At 57.3% G+C, this 21,919-nt stretch overlaps 1 protein-coding gene across 4 annotated transcripts in view; it reads left to right on the forward strand.

Annotated features, from left to right (window-relative positions):
• The first annotated feature begins 231 nt into the window (after positions 1-231).
• The window catches only part of BCAN (brevican), a 31,332-nt gene continuing 9,644 nt past the window's right edge, over positions 232-21,919 (forward strand). Inside the window, exons 1-10 of one of the 4 annotated variants that reach the window (XM_054292814.1) lie at positions 233-391; positions 6,815-6,907; positions 6,998-7,393; positions 9,332-9,506; positions 11,130-11,257; positions 12,997-13,290; positions 15,054-15,299; positions 16,473-16,589; positions 16,743-17,105; positions 21,105-21,212. In XM_054292814.1, coding sequence (XP_054148789.1) covers positions 6,823-6,907; positions 6,998-7,393; positions 9,332-9,506; positions 11,130-11,257; positions 12,997-13,290; positions 15,054-15,299; positions 16,473-16,589; positions 16,743-17,105; positions 21,105-21,212 — 1,912 coding nt within the window. In that variant the 5' untranslated portion in view covers positions 233-391; positions 6,815-6,822. Of the gene's footprint in view, positions 443-6,814; positions 6,908-6,997; positions 7,394-9,331; positions 9,507-11,129; positions 11,258-12,996; positions 13,291-15,053; positions 15,300-16,472; positions 17,106-21,104; positions 21,213-21,919 lie in introns of all 4 variants that reach the window. The other 3 variants (XM_054292813.1, XM_054292812.1, XM_054292815.1) reach the window with 3 other exon arrangements.

A 21,919-nucleotide genomic window follows, 5' to 3' on the forward strand; every position in this document is an offset into this window, starting at 1 on the left:
CTCATCCTCCTCATCCTCCTCATTCTCCTCTCGTGCGGGCTTTGCCAGCCGCCAGGAGGGAGGGACGGGGAGGGACGAGCAGCCTGCCAACACGGTAGTATCTTTTTTTTTTTTTTTCCTTCTTCTCCTTCTTAATTAGGGGAAGGAATAAATATAAAAGGAGGAGGGAAAGGGGAAGGGAAAAAAAGCAAAAAAAAAAAAAAAAGCGGAGTGGAGGACACGGACACACACACACACACACAGAGAAGGCTCTTTTCTCGGTGCCTGCACTTATGCCTGGTGCAGCTCCGTGCCAGCCCTGCTGCCGAACTGCCCGCGCTGCCCCGGAGGAGCCGCAGCTCAGCCGCACGCCGGGCCCCGGGGCCGGGGCTGCGGCCCCGCACCGAGCCAGGTGAGCTGGGGGTACCGGGAACCCCGGGGGTGCGGCCCCGCACCGAGCCAGGTGAACTGGGGGGATACCGGGGGTACCCCGGGATCTGCGGTGCCCCCGGGATTGGTGCCCACAGGATCTGCGGTGCCCCGGGATCTGCTGTGCCCCCGGGATTGGTGCCCCGGGATCTGCGGTGCCCCGGGATCTGCGGTGCCCCCGGGATCTGCGGTGCCCCCGGGATTTGTGCCCCGGGATTGGTGCCCACAGGATCTGCGATGCCCCGGGATTGCTGTCCCGGGATCTGCGGTGCCCTCGGGATTGGTGCCCCCGGGATTGGTGCCCACAGGATCTGCGGTGCCCCAGGAGCTGCGGTGCCCCCGGGATCTGCGCTTTCCATCCCGGTCTCGCCTTTCATTCAGCTCCGCACAGAAAGCGAAACGAGAGCCGGGCTGGCTCAGTTCGGAGGTTTCCCCGGGGTTTTTCCCCTCGCACCGTCCTGCCCTGCAGCGGGGAGGGCTCGGGTGGCTTTGTCCTTGTCCCCGAGGTTTCTGGAGGGGGCGGCTCGGAGCGGGCACAGCGGGGGCTGGGGGGGCTCTGCCAAGTTGGGAGGAGAAAGGAGTTTGGTGCTGCCCGGCTGCTGCAGCCTGGAGCCAGCCTGGAACCCAGCTTAGAGCCCAGCCTGGAACCCAGCTTAGAGCCCAGCCTGGAGCCCAGAGCCCAGCCTAGAGCCAGCCCATAGCCCAGTCCAGCAGCAGGGCTCAGAGGTGTTGGGCACAAAAAAGCATTTTCCACGTTGTTTCCTCAGGAACCCCGTTTTGGGAGAGGGGTCAGGGGTCCAGGATGGGGTTGGTGTGTTCTGCAGAGTCCCTGCTCCTTGTCCCAAGGAGGCTGCAGCAGTGCAAAGGGAAACTGAGGCACGGAGCCGGGCAGGGATCAGGCTCCCCCAGCTCCTTCCCGTTTGTGTCGCTGGGCTGAGCTCGGGGCAGAGCTGCCCGGTCTGGGGGAGCTGGGGCCGAGCCCAAGGTTTGGGGTTTTGGGATTTTGGGACTTTGGGATTTTTGGATTTTGAGATGGTTCTCCCCGTCCTCCCCCAGCTCTCTCTGCTGGGAGGCAGGAGGGGGCAAGAGGTGAAATATTTCAGGATTTTCACGGCTTTTTCCAACCTATCCGCCCCGCTGTGAACCCCAGACCCGCCGGGGGTGTCCCGGGGAAGGGGAATTTTCCCGCAGCCCTTTTCCCCTCCCGCAGGCGGAACATTTCATCCCCAGGGTGAAGGGGCTGCCCTTGAGCATCCCTGCCAGGGACCTCTGCCCCTGTCACTTCCCACCCCAGAACCTGTTGCTCTTCCTCCTGGCTGCACTTGGGGTGGGAGAATCCCCCCTGTGCCCATCCCGGAGCGTTTTGCACGGCAGGGAGAGGCCGAGCAGGATATTTTAGAGCTGTTTTCCAGGGAACGGTTTAAACTGGGAGCTGGGGTGAGGCTGTGCTGGGAGGGGGGACATGCGAGTTTGGGAGGTGCTGAAATCAGGGACCCGCACACTACTGCCCCTCCCCGTGCCTCAGTTTCCCCAGCAGATCCCCGGGAAGGCGGGGGTGGGTGTGCAAACCACACACGTGTGCGTGTGACACACTTAGCCAGGGCTACACGTGCCGGGGTGTCCCTGGCGGCTCCTGCGGGCTCTGCTCGCCCCCCGCCCCTCTGAACCTCCCCCGGGACCCTCCCCGCGCTCTCCCCTGCACAAGGAGCCCCTTTCTTCGGGGGGCTCGGGCTCCTGGCAGCTGCAGGGACCCCCCTCCTCCCCACCTCCTTCCGGCCTTTCAGCTCTGCCAGCTCCGCTGCCAGGAGCCCTCCGGGCCCTCCCGGGGTTGGCACCGCCTGGCACGGCCCCGCTCCCCCCGGGGACCCCTCCGGGGGTGGGCACGGATCCTGGGGGTTTGGGGCAGGGGTGGGCACGGATCCTGGGGGTCTGCAGCTCCGGGGGGACGGACACGGAGCGGATAGGAGAGAACCGCGGCCGGGACAGCGGGTCCGTGTGCGTGCCCGTGCGGCACCGGCGTGTCCGGAGCCCTTTGCCGGTGGGGACGGGGCTGGAGCGGGGCCAGGCTGTGCCGGAGGCTGCTGACTCATTCTGCAGCTGAGCATCCCTGGAAAAGCACCGCTCTGCTCCCTCCTCCTCCTCCTCCTGCTCCGGATCGCTGCGGGCTGGCAGGGCACCTTGGGAGCGGCGTGAGCAGCATCACGTGGAGGGACAGGAGAAAACTCCTCCGGAGATGAAAAGGGACAGGAGAAAAACCCCTCCGGAGATGAAAAGGGACATCCACAAATCCCTCTAAAGGACATCACAAATCCCTCTAAGGGACATCCACAAACCCCCCTCCGAAGATAAAAGGGGACATCCACAAACCCCTTTAAGGGACATCCACAAACTCCTTTCTGGAGATGAAAAGGGACATCCACAAACTCTTCTAAGGGACATCCACAAACCCCCCTCCAGAGATAAAAAGGGACATCCACAAACCCCTTTAAGGGACATCACAAACCCTCTAAGGGACATCCACAACCCCCTTTAAGGGACATCACAAACCCCACTAAGGGACATCACAAACCCCTCTCAGGGACATCCACAGGCACAGCTCCAGTGCTGAGCCCTGGCCCAGGTGCTGCAGGTGCCACATTCAAGGAGCCAGCTCTGAAAGCAGGGCCGAGCTCAGGGGAGAAAGGAGGAGCAGCGCTGTCCCAAAATAGATCCCAGCTCCATTTTCCACCTGGTTTCCCACAGAAATGGAGGTTAGCTGGCCCCGCCACGTGCCTGCCTGTGTGTCTGTCTGATCCCGGCAGCTCCTGAGCTCTGAGGTCTCTGGGACAACTCTGAGCCTCACGAGTTGCTGACATTATAATTATTCAACATTTTTTGGCTGCTCTTCCCTATCCTGCTCTCAGCTTTTCCCTCAGAATTTGTGGGTTGAAGGATTTTCCATTTGTGGCAAACAGGAAAGATACCCAACGTAAAAATCCAACTCCAAACCCCAAACCCTGAGAGTCTCTGCTCATGGGGCAGGGTGAAATTTGCTTTAACCCTTCCCACACCCCATTCCCAGTGCCAGCACACACTCAGGGATGGGCACAGGAGGAGGGCAGCCACTCCAGCCTGCCCAATTCCTGTGGAATTTTATCTCTTGGATTTCCTCCCCGGGATTTCAGGGTTGCTGTCCGCGCCACCCCGGCGCCTTGGGGACGGGAAGAAAAGGTGCCAGTGACAAAAGCCTGCCTTGCCCGGCTGCCCAGGGGGTGGCACCAGCCCCCGGGCTGGAGCCTGGCCACGGCTGCCACGCAGGAGGGTTTTGTCCCTCACACAGAGCCATGGGGCTGCATTCAAAATATCCGTCTGGAGCACAGACAGCTCCTGCCTTGGCCCTGGCACCACTGGGCAGCCCAGCTTTGGCTGCTCCTGCTGGGAAGGGGACGTCTGTGGTCTGCACTGGATGGTTGATGCCCATGGGGTGTGGTGCCAGGGGATTTGTATTGGTGTTGGGAGCTGTGCATGCACAGTGCCTGGTGCTGTGGGCTGTGCACCCCTGGGGCGTGGTGCCAGGGGTTGTGTACCCACGGTGTGTGGTGCCAAGGCTGTACATCCATGGTGTGTGGTGCCAGGGGCTGTGAACCCATGGTGTGTGGTGCCAGGGTTGTACATCCATGGTGTGTGATGCCAAGGCTGTATATCCATGGTGTGTGGTGCCAGGGTTGTACATCCATAGTGCCAGGGGCTGTGTACCCATGGTGTGTGGTGCCAGGGCTGTACATCCATGGTGTGTGGTGTCAGGGGCTTTTTGTTGGTGTTGGGAGCTGTGCATGCACAGTGCCTGGTGCTGTGGGCTGTGCACCCCTGGGGTGTGGTGCCAGGGCTGTGCACCCGTGGTATGTGGTGCCAGGGATGTATATCTGTGGTGCCAGGGCTGTACATCCATGGTGTGTGGTGCCAGGGCTGTGTACCCATGGTGTGTGGTGCCAGGGTTGTACATCCATAGTGTCAGGGGCTGTGTACCCATGGTGTGTGGTGCCAGGGGCTGTGTACCCATGGGGCGTGGTGCCAGGGCTGTGTACCCATGGTGTGTGGCCCCAGAGAATGTATATCTGTGGTTCTAGGGGCTGTACATCCATAGTGTGCACTGCCAGGGCTGTGTGACTATGGCTCCAGGGGCTGTACCCATGGTGTGTGGTGCCAGGGTTGTACACCCATGGTGTGTGCTGCCAGGGTTGTACATCCGTGGTGCCAGGGTTGTACACCCATGGTGTGAGTGCCAGGGTTGTACATCCATGGCTCCAGGGGTTGTACATCCATGATGTGTGGTGCCAGGGCTGTATGACCATGGCTCCAGGGACTCTGTACCCATGGTGTGTGATGCCAGGGCTGTATATCCATAGTGTCAGAGGCTGTACATCCATGGTGTTATGCTGCCAGGGTTCTAGGGGATGTGTGTCCATGGTGTGTGGTGCCAGGGCTGTGTACCCACGGTGTGTGGTGCCAGGGTTGTACACCCATAGTGTGTGCTGCCAGGGTTGTACATCCGTGGTGCCAGGGTTGTACACCCATGGTGTGAGTGCCAGGGTTGTACATCCATGGCTCCAGAGGCTGTACATCCATGGTGTGCACTGCCAGGGCTGTGTGACTATGGCTCCAGGGGCTCTGTACCCATGGTGTGTGGTGCCAGGGCTGTACATGGTGCCAGGGATGTACAGCCATGGCTCCAGAGATTGTGTACTCATGGTGTGTCCTGCCAGGGGCTGTGTACCCATGGTTTGTGCTGCCAGGGCTGTACATCCACGGCTCCAGGGGCTGTGTACCCATGGTGTATGGTGTCAGAGAATGTGTATCTGTGGTTCCAGGGGGTGTGCATCCATGGTGTGTGGTGCCAGGCCTGTATATCCATGGCTCCAGGGGTTGCCCATCCACGGTAATTGGTGCTGGGGTGTGTGTGGTGCCCAGGGCTGGATTCACACCCTCCCCCCAGAGCAGTGGTGCCCCGGGCACACTCTGGGAACACAGCTTGAGGAGGGACACAGGTGACAAGGCAGCATCCTGTCAGTCTGTCCCTGCAGCCAGTGACTGGACAGTGAGCTGCTCCTGTGGCTGCTGAAATCAATACAGCGCAAAGAGCTCATAAATTACAAATCTGCTCAGAGCCTCGGGCTGCTCGGTTCCCTGGCAATGGCACGCTGCATCCCTGGCACGGGAGGCTGAGGAGCCCCAAGGAGCCTCTGCAGAGGGGTCAGAGGGTATGGAGAGTGCACCAGGCAGGGACATTTCCCCACATTCCCAGCATCAGCCTCCTCTCTGGATGGCTGCAAGAGCAGCAAGACTGCAAGGACACCCAGAGCCCCCCAAGATGTTCTTATCATGATGTTCATATCACCCCCTGTGCTGCCCACAGGACTCTCACTTCAGAAAGGACACCCAGAGGCCCCCATGATGTTCTTATCACCCCCTGTGCTATTCCCCAGAGAGGGCTGGGTGATGGCAGGACTGACCACGAGGCTCTCTCAGGGCTGGTGCCCACCCCACCGGTGGCAGCCCTTTGTGCCAGGCAGCCTGAGGGAGGCACGGGACATAAAGGCTGCTTTGGGCAGCCTCGCTTTTCCCAGCCCGCGCACGGGGAGCCTCCGGCGTGAGCTGAATGGCAAAGGAGCCGTCCTGCTCCTTCCCTCCCCCCTGCCCTGGGCTCTGTGTGTGCTCTGGGCTGTCCCCCCCTGCTCGCTGAGCTCAGCTCCCTCCTCGAGCCCCCCTGGCAGGGCAGGCGTGCACGAGGGCATGCACACGCGTGTGCGCACCTGCAGTGTGCCCTGCCTGCTCCCTGAGGTCCCTCAGCACCTCCTTCCTCACCAAACCCTCCCCGAGCTTTCTCACGGTGGCACCACGGGCACACGGCCCTGGCGCTGGCATCGCCTCCCTGCCCGCTGCAGCCAGGGCTGGGCTGGCACCATCTGTGCTCTGCAGGCCAGGCTGGACTGTGCTGTCCCCAGGGGAGGTCAGAGGGGCTGGATGGCACCCAGTGGCTCCCAGCCATTGCTCCTGGTTGCTTATGGTGTCTTCTTCCTCTTGTGAGCCAGGGCACCTTCCCTTCCCTTCCCTTCCCTTCCCTTCCCTTCCCTTCCCTTCCCTTCCCTTCCCTTCCCTTCCCTTCCCTTCCCTTCCCTTCCCTTCCCTTCCCAACTTCCCTAAACTTCCCTTCCCTTCCCTAAACTTCCCTTCCCTAAAGTTCCCTAAACTTCCCAAAACTTCCCAAAACTTCCCTTCCCTCTGTGCCCCAATTCCACATCCATCATCCCATTCCCCCCCAGGCTCTGGGGGACCTCCCCAGCCTCTTCCCCTCCTGCAGGGATGGGAGATTTTTGGTGTTTTTATGGATTCTGAGCACATCTGGGTGGTTTTTTCTCCCCCCTTGCAGGGCAGAGCATGGCCCCAGCCCTCCCCCTGCTGCTGCTCTGGCTGTTTGTCCCCACGGCACTCCCGGAGGTGTTTGGCCCTGGAGATGGCACAGGTAACTCAGCACCCCATTGGCGCCCTAGTGGTGATCTCGGGGGGCTCCTCACACTAACCCTGCTCACATCTCCTCTCTTCTCCCACCCAGAGGACCCCAAGGCTCTGCAGGTGTCCATGCCACGGCACCCAGCCCTGGAGGCCGTGCTGGCGGGCGATGTCACCATCCCGTGCCTCATCACCTACCTTGGCCCCCAGCCCACCACCGCCAGCACCGGCGGCCGCCGCGCCGTCCTGGGCACACCCCGGGTGAAGTGGACCTTCATCTCTGAGGGCAGGGAGGTGGAGATCCTGGTAGCTCGTGGGGACAGGGTGAAGGTGAGCGAGGACTATCGGCTGCGCGCCTCCCTGCCCATCTTCCACCAGCGCTACACCAACGCCTCGCTGCTGCTCACCGAGCTGCGCCCCAACGACTCGGGCATCTACCGCTGCGACGTGCAGCACGGCATCGAGGACGGCCACGACATCCTCCACGTCAAAGTCAAAGGTACCTCAGGGTGGGCAGAGGTGGCGTTTGGAACAGCTTGGGGCCCTCTCCTGTCTTGGCAAACGCTGCCCTGGGTAGTGTAGCAGGACGATCTCCAGCAGGGGAATAGCATGCAATGACTAGTGATTTCAGAAGGCTGAACAATTGCTTTATTAAGCAATTGTTTATTAGTTTATTAAACAATTGCTTAATGAGGACGGCCACAACATCCTCCATGTCAAAGTCAAAGGTACCTCAGGGTGGGCAGAGGTGGCATTTGGGGCAGCTTGGGGCTCTCTCCTGGCTCAGCAAACGCTCCCATGGGTGTTGTAGCAGGATGATCTCCAGCAGGGGAATAACGTGCAATGACTCTAGCGATTTCAGAAGGCTGAACAATTGCTTTATTAAGCAATTGTTTATTAGTTTACTAACTAATTGTTTTATTAAGCAATTAGTTAATAAACAATTGTTTAATGAGGACGGCCACGACATCCTCCATGTCAAAGTCAAAGGTACCACAGGGTAGGCAGAGGTGGCACTGGGGGCAGCCAGGGGCCCTCTCCTGGCTCGGCAAATGCTGCCCTGGGTGTTGTAGCAGGATGACCCCCAGCATGGGAATAACATGCAATGACTAGTGATTTCAGAAGGCTGAACAATTGCTTTATTAAGCAATTGTTTATTATTTTATTAAATAATTGCTTTATTATACAATTGTTCATTAAATAATTGCTTTATAAGCAATTAGTTTCTTAGTTGATTAAATAATTGCTTTATTAGGCAATTGTTTATTAACTAATTGCTTTATATTAGTTTATTAACCAATTGCTTTATTAGATATTTTATTATACCATACTCAAACTATACTATACTTTGTTTACTATACTATAAACTTTAAAATAAACTTTATTAGTTTATTAAACAATTGCTTTATTAAGCAACTAGTTTATTAACTAAATGCTTTATATTAGTTTATTAAGCAATTAGTTTATTAAATAATTGCTGTATAAGCTATTATAACTGCATTATACTACACTCAAACTATACTATACTTTGCTATACTATACTATAAGCTGTATAATAAACTTTATTAGTTTATTAAACAATTGCCTTATAAGCAATTATTTTATTGGTTTATTAAGTAATTGCTTTATTAAGCAATTAGTTAATTAACTAAATGCTTTATATTAGTTTATTAACCAGTTGCTTTATAAACTATTATAACTATATTCTGCTACACTCAAACTGTACTATGCTATACTATGCTATAGAAAACTATAAGCTTTATAATAAAATTTATTAGTTTATTAAATAAGTGCTTTATTAAGCAATTGTTTATGAACCAATTGCTTTATAAGCAATTAGTTTATTACTTTATTAAACAATTGCTTTATTAAGCAATTAGTTGGTTAACTAAATGCTTTATATCAGTTTATTAAGCAATTGTTTATTAACTAATTGCTTTATAAGCAATTAGTTTATTAGTTTATAAAACAATTGCTTTAAGCAATTAATTTATTAACTAATTGTTTTATATTAGTTTATTAAGCAATTCATTTATTAACTAATTGCTTTATAAGCTATTATAACTATATTATACTACACTCAAACTATACTGTATTATACTATACTAATACTAAGGAAAAACCTGTGACCCTTTTCTAACAGTCACGACACAGCTTTGACCTAATTGGTCAATCAATCCAAACAACCATCACCAGTGTCTAATTAACAAACCCCTTCCTGTACACAATCCCCATAACACATTCCGCGTGTGCCAAACAACAGGAGCAGCACGTAGAGATAAGAATTGTTTTCATTCCCTTCCGTGAGCTCTCTCACTGCCTTCCCCAGGAGAAATCCTGGGAAGGATTTCTCTGTGAAGGGAGCTGCAGCAAACCCTAGGTGCATTTGTGGGGGGCTGCCATGAAGCCCCTTGCCCATGGCCATGTGTACCCACAGGAGTGGTGTTCCACTACCGGGAGGGCTCCATGCGCTACGCCTACACCTTCTCCGAGGCGCAGGAGGCTTGTGCCAGGATCGGTGCCAGCATCGCCACCCCCGAGCAGCTCTACGCCGCCTACCTGGGGGGCTACGAGCAGTGTGACGCCGGCTGGATCGCCGACCAGACCGTCAGGTGGGCACCCCTGTGCCTCGCCCTGTTGTGGTTTGCTTTTGGGTTTTAATTGTTTAATTTTAATGTGTTAGATTTTTCTATGTTAGAAAAACGGTTCGTTCCGTCCCCCTCTGTTCAGTTTCCCAAAGGGTTCTTCCCAGAAGTTGTTACCCCATATTTTTCCCTTGTATCAATCCCCATGTCAATCTCCTCCACCCCTCCCATGTTTCCAAACTCTCCCCTGTCAATCCTCTAAACCCAGCCCCTGCAGTTTTTCAGTTATGGTTTTTACACCCCTTTAGCCAGAAAGTTCTATGTCCGTGATGTTGTTTCCCTTCATCCGTTTGCTAATTATGTATTCACTCCTCCCTCCTTCTTCCTCATCGGTGTTAGGTTGATGTGAGCCCACCCCATGTGTGGTGGTGTTCGCAGGGGTCCCAGGATGAGGGATGGGATTAAAATCTTGACTCCATGTTTCAGCAGGCCGATTTATTATTTTATGATATATATTATATTAAAAGAAAAGTATCTATTAAAACTATACTAAAAGAAGAGAAGAAAAGATTTCATCAGAAGGCTGGCAAGGAATAGAAAGGAATGATAATAAAATCTTGTGACTGACCAGCGAGTCTGAGGCAGCTGGACTGTGATTGGCCATTAATTAAAAACAACCATGTGAGACCAATCACAGATGCACCTGTTGCATTCCACAGCAGCAGATAATCATTGTTGTTCTTTTCCTCTGAGGCTTCTCAGGAGAAAAAAATCCTGGCAAAAGGATTTTTCATAAAATATGTCTGTGACAACCATGCTCCTCCTTGCTAGCTCCTGATTGGTTTGTAGGCAGTCTCCTCCCCTGGACTGCCCCCCTTTATAAACTGTTGTAATCCTGTTGTCCGTGCTCTTCTGTGTGTGCTCCGTTGGAGTTTGTTTGGTTGTAACCCCTCTGTGTGCGCTCCCTTGGAGTTTGTTTGGCTGTAACACATCTGTGTGTGCTCCCTTGGAGTTTGTTTGGTTGTAACACATCTGTGTGTGCTCCCTCAGTGTTTGTTTGGTTGTAACACATCTGTGTGTGCTCCCTCGGAGTTTGTTTGGTTGTAACACCTTGGCACTTCTCCCTTTGGGTTTGTTTGGTTGTAACACATCTGTGTGTGCTCCATCAGTGTTTGTTTGGTTGTAACACCTCTGTGTGTGCTCCCTTGGAGTTTGTTTGGTTGTAACACATCTGTGTGTGCTCCCTCAGTGTTTGTTTGGTTGTAACACCTCTGCCTGTGCTCCCTTTGGGTTTGTTTGATTGTAACATCTGTGTGTGCTCCCTCGGAGTTTGTTTGGTTGTAACACCTTGGCACTTCTCCCTCGGAGTTTGTTTGGCTGTAACACATCTGTGTTTGCTCCATCAGTGTTTGTTTGGTTGTAACACATCTGTGTTTGCCCCCTCAGTTGTTTGTTTGGTTGTAACACATCTGTGTGTGCCCCCTCAGTTGTTTGTTTGGTTGTAACACATCTGTGTGTGCTCCTTTGGAGTTTGTTTGGTTGTAACTCATCTGTGTGTGCTTCCTTGGAGTTTGTTTGGTTGTAACACCTTGGCACTGCTCCCACCCGTTCCCCATGGAGTCAGCAGCTCCCCTGTGCTCTCTGCCCCAGGTACCCCATCCAGACTCCCCGTGAGGCCTGTTATGGAGACATGAATGGCTTCCCCGGGGTGAGGAACTACGGCGTGGTGGACCCTGAGGACATGTATGACGTGTACTGCTACGCTGAGGACCTGCCAGGTGCCCGTGGTGCCACCTCTTGCCCTCCTCTGCTTTTGCTCCCACGCTAACTTACCTCTGTAACCCGTTGTAAACCCAACAAGTGAAAAGCTGCAGGTGCTGTCTTTGGGTGTGGGGACCTGCTGTGTGCTTCCTAAAGCATTCCTGGTTCATTTTGGAGGGGTGGGGGCTCTGTCCCTGGCAGCAGGCAGTGCCCAGACTGGGCTGTGCCTGCAGTGATGTGCCCCAGACCAGCAGCACGCTGGGTTGGGTGGTTTGGGTTTGGTTGTGTGTGTGCTGTGCTTTGCATGAGGAGCAGGGCTGCAGATCCTGCCTGGCTCTGTGTGCCTGGGGGTGGCTGGTCCCTCCTTTTGGGGTCCCCACTGGTGGTGGCAGCTGCTCTGGGGTTGGTTGGTGGTGCCAGGCGGGTGCCAGGGGTGAGGGACTGGGAGGCAGGGGCAGCTGTGGGGTTGGTTAATGCTGTACTTTGGGGCAGTGTTCCCCAGCCCTCCTGAGCATGAAGCCTCACCCAGGTGCTCGCTGGGCTTGCAGGTGTCCTCAGAAATGTCCCACACATGGATTGCTCAGTGCAGGGCATGGATCTGCTCCTCTGCAGTCCCGTTCAGGGCCGCTTCAAAGTCTCAGCTCTCTTTGCAAGGGCAGGGATCAATCCCATGTGGCGTGAGAGCTCCAGATGTGCCTGCACTGTGACTTGCTGTGCATGGGCAGGGAGGCAGGCAGAGATGAAGGCAGGGATGCTGCACTCAGGAAGGCGGGGAAGCAGGCAGAGAAGCAGGCGTGGATGCAGGGAGGCAGGCAGGAAGGCAGGGAAGCAGGCAGGGATGCAAGGATGCAGGCAGGGATGCAGTGATGCAGGCAGGAGGGCAGGGAAGCAGGCAGGGATGCAGGTTGGGAAGCACTCAGGAAGGCAGGGATGCAGAAAGGCAGAGATGCAGGCAGGGAAGCAGGGAAGCAAGCACGAAAGAAGGCAGGGATGTAAGGATGCAGGCAAGGATGCAGGCAGGGAAGCACTCAGGAAGGCAGGGATGCAGGCAGGGAAGCACTCAGGAAGACAGGGATGCAGGCAGGGATGCAAGGACACAGACAGGAAGGCAGGGAAGCAGGCAGGGAAGCACTCAGGAAGGCAGGCAGGGATGCAGGCAGGGAATCAGGAAAGCAGGCAGGGATGCAGGGATGCAGGTAGGGAATCAGGCAGGGAAGCACTCAGGAAGGCAGGGATGCAGCAATGCAGGCAGGGATGCAGGCAAGGATGCAGGAAGGCAGGGATGCACATAGGGAATCAGGCAGGGAAGCACTCATGAAGGCAGGGATGCAGAAAGGCAGAGATGCAGGCAGGAAGACAGGGATGCAAGCAGGGATGAAAGCAGGGAAGCACTCAGGAAGGCCGGGAAGCAGGCAGAGAAGCAGTCATGGATGCAGGGAAGCAGGGAAACAGGCAGGGATGCAGGTAGGGAATCAGGCAGGGAAGCACTCAGGATGGCAGGGAGGCAGGCAGGGATGCAGGGAAGCAGGCAGAGATGAAGGCTGGAAGGCAGGTATGCAGGCAGGGTTGCAAGGACGCAGGCAGGGATGCAGGCAGGGATGCAGCCCTCCTCCAGCCCCCGGTGTCCCTCCACACCGCATTCTCCATCTCCACACCCTCTCCTGGGCTCATGCCGAGAGCGGACGAGCCGAGGGGGCTCCCTCCTCCCTTACCCCCCTCCCCATCTCTAACCCCCCTCTCCCTCCTCTCTCCCCAGGTGAGATCTTTCTGGAGACATCCCCGGCCAGGTTCACCCTGGAGGAGGCTGCGCAGCGCTGCCGGGCTCTGGGCGCGGAGCTGGCGAGCCCTGGCCAGCTGTACGCTGCCTGGAACGCGGGGCTGGACGCCTGCAGCCCCGGCTGGCTGGCCGATGGCAGCGTCCGCTACCCCATCGTCACCCCCCGGGAGCGCTGCGGAGGGGCCCTGCCCGGCGTCAAAACCATCTTCCTGTTCCGCAACCAGACGGGGTTCCCCGATGCCCAGAGCAGATACGATGCGTACTGCTTCCGAGGTAAACAGGGGCACCCCCGGCAGGGATCGGTGGGAGGGTCCCCCGGGTTGGGGTGCATGTGCCGGGGTTGTGCTGGGGTCCCTGGGTGCTCTCGGTGCTGCTGCTACGCTGTCGGGGCAGGGCAGGGGTGTTTGGTACCGGCTGAAGCTGCTGTGCTAGGACAGGGGTGCCCTGCATGCTGGTGGAGCTGAGAGGGGAGGCGTAACCTGCATGTCCTGACACTGCATGCTGACACCTCGATCCTCTGCACGGTCCTGACACTGCATGTGACAGCTCTCCATAGGGCAGGGATGCTCTGCAGGGTCCTGACACTGCATGTGACAGCTCTCCGTAGGGCAGGGATGCTCTGCTGGGTCCCAGAATTGCATGCTGACAGCTCTTGGTACAGCAGGGATGCTCTGCAGGGTCCCAGCAGCGCATGGTGACACTTCTCAGTAGGTCAGGGATGATCTGCAGGGTCCCAGCAGTGCATGCTGACCCCTCTCAGTACTGCAGAGATTCTCTGAGGGTCCCAGCGATGCATGTGACAGCTCTCCATAGGGCAGGGATGCTCTGCAGGCTCCTGACACTGTGTGCTGACAGCTCTTTATAGGGTAGGGATACTCTGCATGGTCCCAGAATTGTATGCTGACCCCTCTCAGTAAGGCAGGCATGCTCTGCATGGCTCCAGCAGTGCATGCTGACTGCTCTCAGTACTGCAGGAATACTCTGAGGGTCCCAGAATTGCATGCTCACCCCTCTCCATAGGGCAGGGATGCTCTGAGGGTTCCAGAAGTGCATGCTGAGAGCTCTCAACACTGCAGGGATGCTCTGAGGATCCCAGCAGTGCATGCTGACAGCTCTCAATGCAGCAGGGATGCTCTGCAGGGTCCCAGCAGTGCATGCTGACAGCTCTCAATGCAGCAGGGATGCTCTGCAGGGTCCCAGCAGTGCATGCAGACACACTGTGGCAGAGGAGGGCGGCCCTGCATGTCCTTGGTGCCAGTTCACTGTGACAGACCAGGGGTGTCCTGCATGGCACCATCACTCTGCGTGGGCTCTGTGGGCACAGCTCCAGGAGGGTTCATCCCCCTGGGCAGCAGGCCTGGGGGGCACTCCTGGGGCCCTGGGGCTGTGGGGCACAGCCTGCCAGGCTGGTTTGGGGTGATGCTGGGCAGCAAGGAGACCTGTGGGGAGCAGCAAGGTGAGCAGTGAGGCAGGACACAGGCTGGCAGGGATAAGGGGCACAGAAGGATCAGAGCTGTCCCTGCACTCCTCCTGCCTGACCCCACATCTCTGTGTGTCCGCTCAGGGCCGTGGGGGCTCCCAGTGTGGGGATGCTGAGCATCTCTGGGCCTCAGTTTCCCCATCTCTCTGGCTTAAGCAGGATGGACCCGTGCCATGACTCCACCACCCCTGTAACCCACTAACCCCCCATGCATGTCTGCCCTCCCCGGGGTGGGGATGGGGGTGTAGAGGAGGATCCCCACAGCGAGGGGAATGCAGGGATTAGGATCTGGCCCCACCACGTGCTGCTGAGCCCCACGGCTCCTGTTGGGGCTGGTGGCACTGCCAGCTCTGGTGGCACTGCCAGCTCCTGCTGGGGCTGGTGGCACTGCCTGGGAGGGCCTGATCCTCCCCCTGCTGACCCCATCTAGAAGGGGAAGGGGAGGCTGAGGAGAGCTGGGGTGCCAAGGCTCCAGGCCTGCTGTGGGGTGCGCTCATCTCCGAGCGCTGCGGAGCCAGGACCGGGCAGTAATATCCCACTTTCTTTCTGCCCACAGAAGGGACAAACTCTTTCCCTGAGGCTGCAGGAAAATACCAAGGCCAAGAGCCCGAGGAGAATCTCCTCCAGGAGATTGTCACAGTGGCAGAAAAGCTGGAGGAGCTGCAGCTGCCCCGAGCGCCCGTGGAGCTCGAGTCGCGAGGGGCCATTTACGCCGTGCCCCTCTTTGAGGACCCTGACCTGGGCAAGCCAAGCCAGACCCCTGGAGACACCCTGGGGCCACTAGCTACCTCTGTGTCCTCAGGTCACCCCATCCCACCTCCCCTTTCCCCACAGCCCCGGCCAGCCCCGAGGCAGGTCCTGTTTCAGCTGGGGAGCTCATCCCTGCCCAGGAGCACGGGGGACAGCGGGGGCTGTCATGGTGGTGCCAGGGCTGGGCACAGAGCAGCCGCAGATGGTGCCCAGGTCACCCCAGCTGTCCCCGTCCTTCGCCATGGATGGGGCACCGGAGTGTTGGTGTAGGGCAGTGCAGGGACAAAGGGACATCTGCGTGTCCCAGCATGCAGGGCAGTGCTGGAGCGGGGTTTGGCAGCACCAGGAGCGGCAGGAGGGAGCTGGCAGCTGGAGGGGCACCAGGCGAGGGGCAGCGGTGAGGGCAGAGCTCGGGCACAGCTCGGGCAGCCGCGCCCTGCGGAGGGGACAGGGGACAGCGTCACACGGGCTCGGGGCCACTCCCATCGCCCCACATAACTTGGTGCGAGCGGGATGGGCAGAGCTGGCAGTGCCCGCGGGATGGGCAGTGCCCGCAGGGTGGGCAGAACTGGCAGTGCCCGCGGGATGGGCAGTGCCCGCAGGATGGGCAATGCTGGCAGTGCCCGCGGGAGGGGCAGTGCCCACAGGGTGGCAGTGCCGGCACTGCCCGCAGGATGGGCATTGCCGGCAGTGTCCTTAGGGTGGGCAGTGCCCTCAGGATGGGCAATGCTGGCAGTGCCCGCAGGGTGGGCACCGTTGGCAGTACCCGCATCCCTGGGCTCTGGCTGGCAGTGCCCACAGGATGGGCAGAGCTGCCAGTGCCCGCAGAGAGGGCAGTGCCCGCAGTGCCCGTAGAGTGGGCAGCGCCCGCAGGATGGGCAGTGCCAGCAGTGACCTTAGGGTGGGCAGAGCTGGCAGTACCCGCAGGATGGGCACCTCTGACAGTGCCCGCAGCCCTGGGCTCTGGCCGGCAGTGCCCACAGGGTGGGCAGTGCCTGCAGGGTGGGCACCGCTGACAGTGCCTACAGCCCTGGGCTCTGACTGGCAGTGCCCACAGGGTGGGCAGTGCCCGCAGGATGGGCAGTGCCCGTAGGGTGGGCACCGCTGGCAGTGCCCGCAGGGTGGGCAGAGCTGGCGGTGCCCACAGGGTGGGCACCGCTGGCAGTGCCCGCAGTGCCCCGGCTGGCTGCCTGCCCTCACTGCCTTTCCGCCTTGCCCTTTGCAGAGGAGCCGCAGGCAGCAGCGCCGGGCAGAGCTGGCAGCGCATCCCCGGAGCGCCCGGCCGGAGGGCGGCACCGCGGGCACCCCACGGAGCCGGAGGGACCCACGGCTGCCCCCGCAGGTGACACGGAGCCTCCCGAGGGCTTTCCTCGCCCTCCCACACAGCGCCCGGACCCTCCACGGGACGCCTTGGGGCGGCCGGGCGGCCCTGCTACCCCCGGGCCACCCGGGCACCGAGTGCCATCGCCAACCGGTGCCAATTCTGCCACCTCAGAGAGCCGAGAAGGCGCTGGGAGCCCCCGCCGCGGGCACAAATCCGGCGGGGCCAGCACCCCCTTTTCCGGGGCTGAGGACGCCGAGCTCTCCGGAGATGTCGGGGAGAGCCCCGGGGTGTCCCCGCTGCCCCCCGCGCCCCCGCAGGAGGACGGAGAGGAGCACTCGGGGGCCGTGTGGTTCCCCTCGCCCGCAGCGACTCCGTGGCTGCCCCGCAGCAGCGCCGCACCGGCCTCGGGCACACAGCAAGGGATGCCCGCTGCACCTTCCGAGGAGGAGGAGGATGAGGATGATGAGGAGGAGGAAGAGCATCCCTCCGTTGGCACCGTGGAGGGTTTCCTTACGGCCGTTCCGGGAGAAGCAGGTGGGACCCGCAGGGATGGCCTCAGCTCTCCCCGTCCTGGCACCTCGGGGGTGGTGGTGCCAGGGACCCCCAGCTCGGCCGTGCCCCTGCCCGCCGTGCCCACCGAGCGGGCCAGCGTCGGGGCGGGCGCCTGCTCTGCCCGGCGTCCCTGCCGTGCCAGCCTTGCCCTCGGGGCAGCCGTGCTGGCCGCTCTGTGGCACTAGAGATAGGCGACACCTTTCCTTCACTGCTGCCCTCTGTCTGTCTGTCTGTCCGTCCGTGTCTCCTCTCTCTCTCTCTCTCTCTCAGCTGGGTAAGGGAAGGTTCCAGGTCTGGAGAAGCACATATTTGTCAAACAAATTGGTCTGATCTCTGCATGCACTTTAAATCTCTTCTACTTCTGTGAAGTGTTTTAATGACTGTTTCCATGAAAAAGCCCCGATAAGCGAAAGGCGGCCCCAGCCCCTGCTCTGACTAACCGTGGTACTAATAAAGGGAATTAATTAAAAGCTTTGTAGAACAAGCATCTCGGCGAGCTCTTCCCTTCGTCCTTGCGCCTCCCCCACTGACGAACTAATCCCTGCCCCCGGCCCTGCCCTGCCCTGCCCGGGAATGGGGTGGAAGGGACCCCTTGGTGGGGGGGGGTTGGGAGGGTTGAGGCTGCTTTGCACCCTCCATGAGCCCCCGAGGACTGACCCCACACTGCCCTGGGAGGGGGGTGAGGGCTGGGGTTGCTTTTCCCCCTCCATGTGTCCCCCAGGACTCACCCTGCACTGCCCTGAGAGGGCTGGGGCTGCTTTTCCCCATCCATGTCCCCTCCAGGACTGACCCTGCATTGCCCTGGGGCTGCTTTTGCCCCTCCATGTGCCCCCCAGGACTGACCCTCAGAGGGCTGGGGCTGCTTTTTCCCCCTCCATGTCTTCCCCAGGACTGACCAGGGGCTGCTTTTCCCCCCTCCATGAGCCCCCCAGGACTGACCCTGCACTGCCCTGGGGCTGCTTTTCCCCATCCATGTGCCCCCCAGGACTGACCAGGGGCTGCTTTTCCCCCTCCATCTGCCCCTTCAGGACTGACCAGGGGCTGCTTTTCCCCCTCCGTCTGCCCCTTCAGGACTGACCCTGCCCTGCCCTGGGAGGTGGGTGAGGGCTGGACGCTGCATGGCATGAGCAGGGGGACACACGGGGGACACAGAGCCCCACCAGGACCACCCTGCCTTGTGCAGCTCTCCCTAAAATCACTGCAGAGCCTTCGGGCCACATCCCGCAGGGGCTGAGATGGATGAGCAGAGGGAGCACGAGCTGCTGTGGGTGGGTGGGGGTCACCCCTGGGGTGATGCCGGCTCTGATGCCCATCCCAGTGCCAATCCCCTGCCCCATCCCGCTCCCTGCAGCACAGGGCACCATGTGGGGTCCTCGCCCTCCCTCCCCAGGGCATAACAAGAACACACACAGGGCTTAAGAAATGCCCTGAATTAGGAATTCCATTTGCATCCACAGCCTGGCAGCCTCCAGCTCTGCGATTTCCCCCCCAAAATTCCGAGTTCCCACTCTCCTCCTGCATTATGAGAGGCAGACAGAGAGGGCAGTGCCCAGCCCAGCCCCAGGGCACCAAGGAGGCTCTGTGCAGGGTGCCCAGACCCTGTGGCACGGCTGCATTTGCCTTGGCAAGGAGAGATGCCCAGAAGGAGCCAGCCATGGGACATTTTGGGTCACCCATTCTGTGCCATGCCTGGCTCTGCTGGGGATGGATGGGCTGCACAGGGAGCCACCAGCACTTCATGGGGAGCGTGAGGGTGGCAGCATTGTCCTTGTCACAAACCCAGGACCATAAAACAGGGCGTGATTGGGCTGGAATGGGTCAAGGACTGCGAGCAGCAGCCGTTCATCACACTGAGCTGGGAGCACACGCTGTGCTCCGAGTTCATTAATGACCAGAACGGGGGCAGTGCTGGCTGAGTTACCAGCCTTGGCCAGGCTGCAGGTGACACCAGAAGGACAGGACAAGGACACGGGGCTGGGATGTGCCAAAGGCTTTGTGGTCTGTGTGCTTCCCTCCCAAAACACTGCATCAGCCAGGGAAAAGCAGGAGCTGGGGTGGTTGTATTCACAGTGGTCTGAGGATGAGGGGAGAGATGAGGATCTGACTCCATGTTTCAGCAGGCTTAATTTATTATTTTAATAAATTATATTAATATATATTAGATTTATAATTATATTAATATATATTATATTAACATATACTAAAAGAATAGAAGAAAGGATTTCATCAGAAGGCTGGCTAAGAATAGAAAAAGAAAGAATGATAACAAAGGTTTGTGTCCCCAGCTGACTATGATTGGCCATTAATTAGAAACAACCACACGAGACCAATCCCAGATGCACCTGTTGCATTCCACAGCAGCAGATAACCATTGTTTACATTTTGTTCCTGAGGCCACCCAGCTTCTCATGACGAAAAATCCTAAGGAAAGGATTTTTCATAAAAAATATCTGCCCCAAGCTGAGCAGAGGGAGTGGGGCAGGGGCTGGCGTGGCAATGAGCCCAGGGGAGATAAGAGCACCCAGCTCTGAAGGAAAGGGAGATAAGAGCATCCATCTCTCACCTCTGTGCTCCAGGGGAGGCCAAAACCCCAGATTGGCCAGCTCTGGGCCAGGGATGCTGGGCTGTGCACACCCAGAGGTGGAAGGGAGGTGTGGGATTGCTCCAGGCACCTCCTGGTGCACCTGAGAGCCTCACCTGGCCCAGAGCTGGTGGCCCCAGAGCCAGCTCAGAGCCCTGCTTGCTGTGGGACACTGCAGGGCTGAGGATGTTGAGTCAGGGATGGAAAGAAAAACTCCACTCTTGAGGTGGATCAGAAGGCTCTGTTTAATGAGAGTCAAGGGTCTTTAATAATGGGACTCTCTAAGGTGATTGGTCTCAAATTAGAAACGTCTCACACTATTGGTGAGCTCAAAATGAGAAACATCTAATTGGCCTCAAAGTAGAAACACCTCACACTATTGGTGAGCTAAAAATCAGAAATATGTAATTGGCTTCAAAGTAGAAACATCTCACTTTATTGGTGAGCTCAAAATGAGAAACATCTAATTCGTCTGTAATTAGAAATATATCACACTGTTGGTGAACTCAAAATGAGAAATGTCTAATTGGTCTGAAGGCAGAAACATCTCACATTATTGGTGAGCTCAAAATGAGACACATCTAATTGGCTTCAAAGCAGAAACATCTCTGTTGGTGAGCTCAAAATCAGAAAAATCTGATTGGCTTCAAAGCAGAAACATCTCACATTATTGAACTCAAAATCAGAAAAATCTGATTGGCTTCAAAGCAGAAACATCTCACATTATTGGTGAACTCAAAATGAGAAAAATCTGATTGGCTTCAAATTAGAAACATCTCACACTAATGGTGAACTCAAAATGAGAAACATCTAATTGGCTTCAAAGTAGAAACATCTCTCTTTATTGGTGAGCTCAAAATCAGAAAAATCTAATTGGTCTGAAAGCAGAAACATCTCAAATTATTGGTGAGCTCAAAATGAGAAACATCTAATTGGTTTCAAAGTAGAAACATCTCACATTATTAGTGAGCTAAAAATCAGAAATATCTAATATCTAATAAATATCAGAAATATCTAATTGGCTTCAAAGCAATGAGAAACATCTAATTGGTCTGAAAGCAGAAACATCTCCCACTATTGGTGAGCTCAAAATCAGAAATATCTAATTGGCCTCAAATTACAAACATCTCCCACTATTGGTGACCTCAAAATTAGAAGTGTCTGATTGGCCTCAAAGTAGGAACACCTCACACTATTGGTGCCCATGAATAACACACTGTGGAGAACCACAACTCCAAACAATGCTGACAGAAACAGATAATAATTGTTTGAATTCTTTCCTCTACAATTCCCAGGCTCAGCCTGGCAGAAATCCTCTGATGTGAGGATGCCCAGGTGGCACCGCTGGGCACCGGGGAGGTGCTGAGCCCTGTGGTGAGCACGGCTGCTGTCCCTTGCAGGTGGCTGTGTCCCCAACCCCTGCCTGAACGGAGGCACCTGCGTGGAGGACGGCGCCCAGCTCACCTGCCTGTGCCTGCCCGGCTACGGGGGCAGCAGCTGTGAGAGACGTGAGTGCCCCGGTGCCAGCCTGGCCATGGGTGCCAGCCTGGCTTGTGAGCGCCATGGGTGCCATGTGAGTGCCCCGGTGCCACCCTGGCCATGGGCGCCAGCCTGGCCTGTGAGTGCCATGGGTGCCAGCCTGGCCTGTGAGTGCCCCGGTGCCAGCCTGGCCATGGGTGCCAGCCTGGCCTGTGAGTGCCATGGGTGCCATGTGAGTGCCATGGTGCCACCCTGGCCATGGCTGCCACCGTGGCCTGTGAGTGCCACCCTGGCTATGTGAGTGCCACCCTGGCCTGTGAGTGCCCTGGTGCCACCCTGGCCACATGAGTGCTACCCTGGCCATGTGAGTGCCATGGTGCCATCCTGGCTGTGTGAGTGCCCTGGTGCCACCCTGGCCACATGAGTGCCACCCTGGCCTGTGAGTGCCCTGGGTGCCACCCTGGCCATGTGAGTGCCACCCTGGCCATGTGAGTGCCATGGTGCCACCGTGGCCTGTGAGTGCCACCCTGGCCATGTGAATGTCACCCTGGCCTGTGAGTGCCCTGGTGCCACCCTGGCCATGTGAGTGCCCTGGTGCCATCCTGGCCATGTGAGTGCCACCCTGGCCATGGGTGCCACCCTGGCCATGTGAATGCCATGGTGCCACCCCGGCCATCTGAGTGCCCTGGTGCCACCGTGGCTATATGAGTGCCCTGGGTGCCACCCTGCCCATGTG

This window comes from Melozone crissalis, unplaced genomic scaffold, assembly GCF_028551555.1.
Source record: "Melozone crissalis strain CALT ecotype California unplaced genomic scaffold, PUWL_Pcris_2 ptg000114l_1, whole genome shotgun sequence".
Taxonomy (NCBI): Eukaryota; Metazoa; Chordata; class Aves; order Passeriformes; family Passerellidae; genus Melozone; species Melozone crissalis.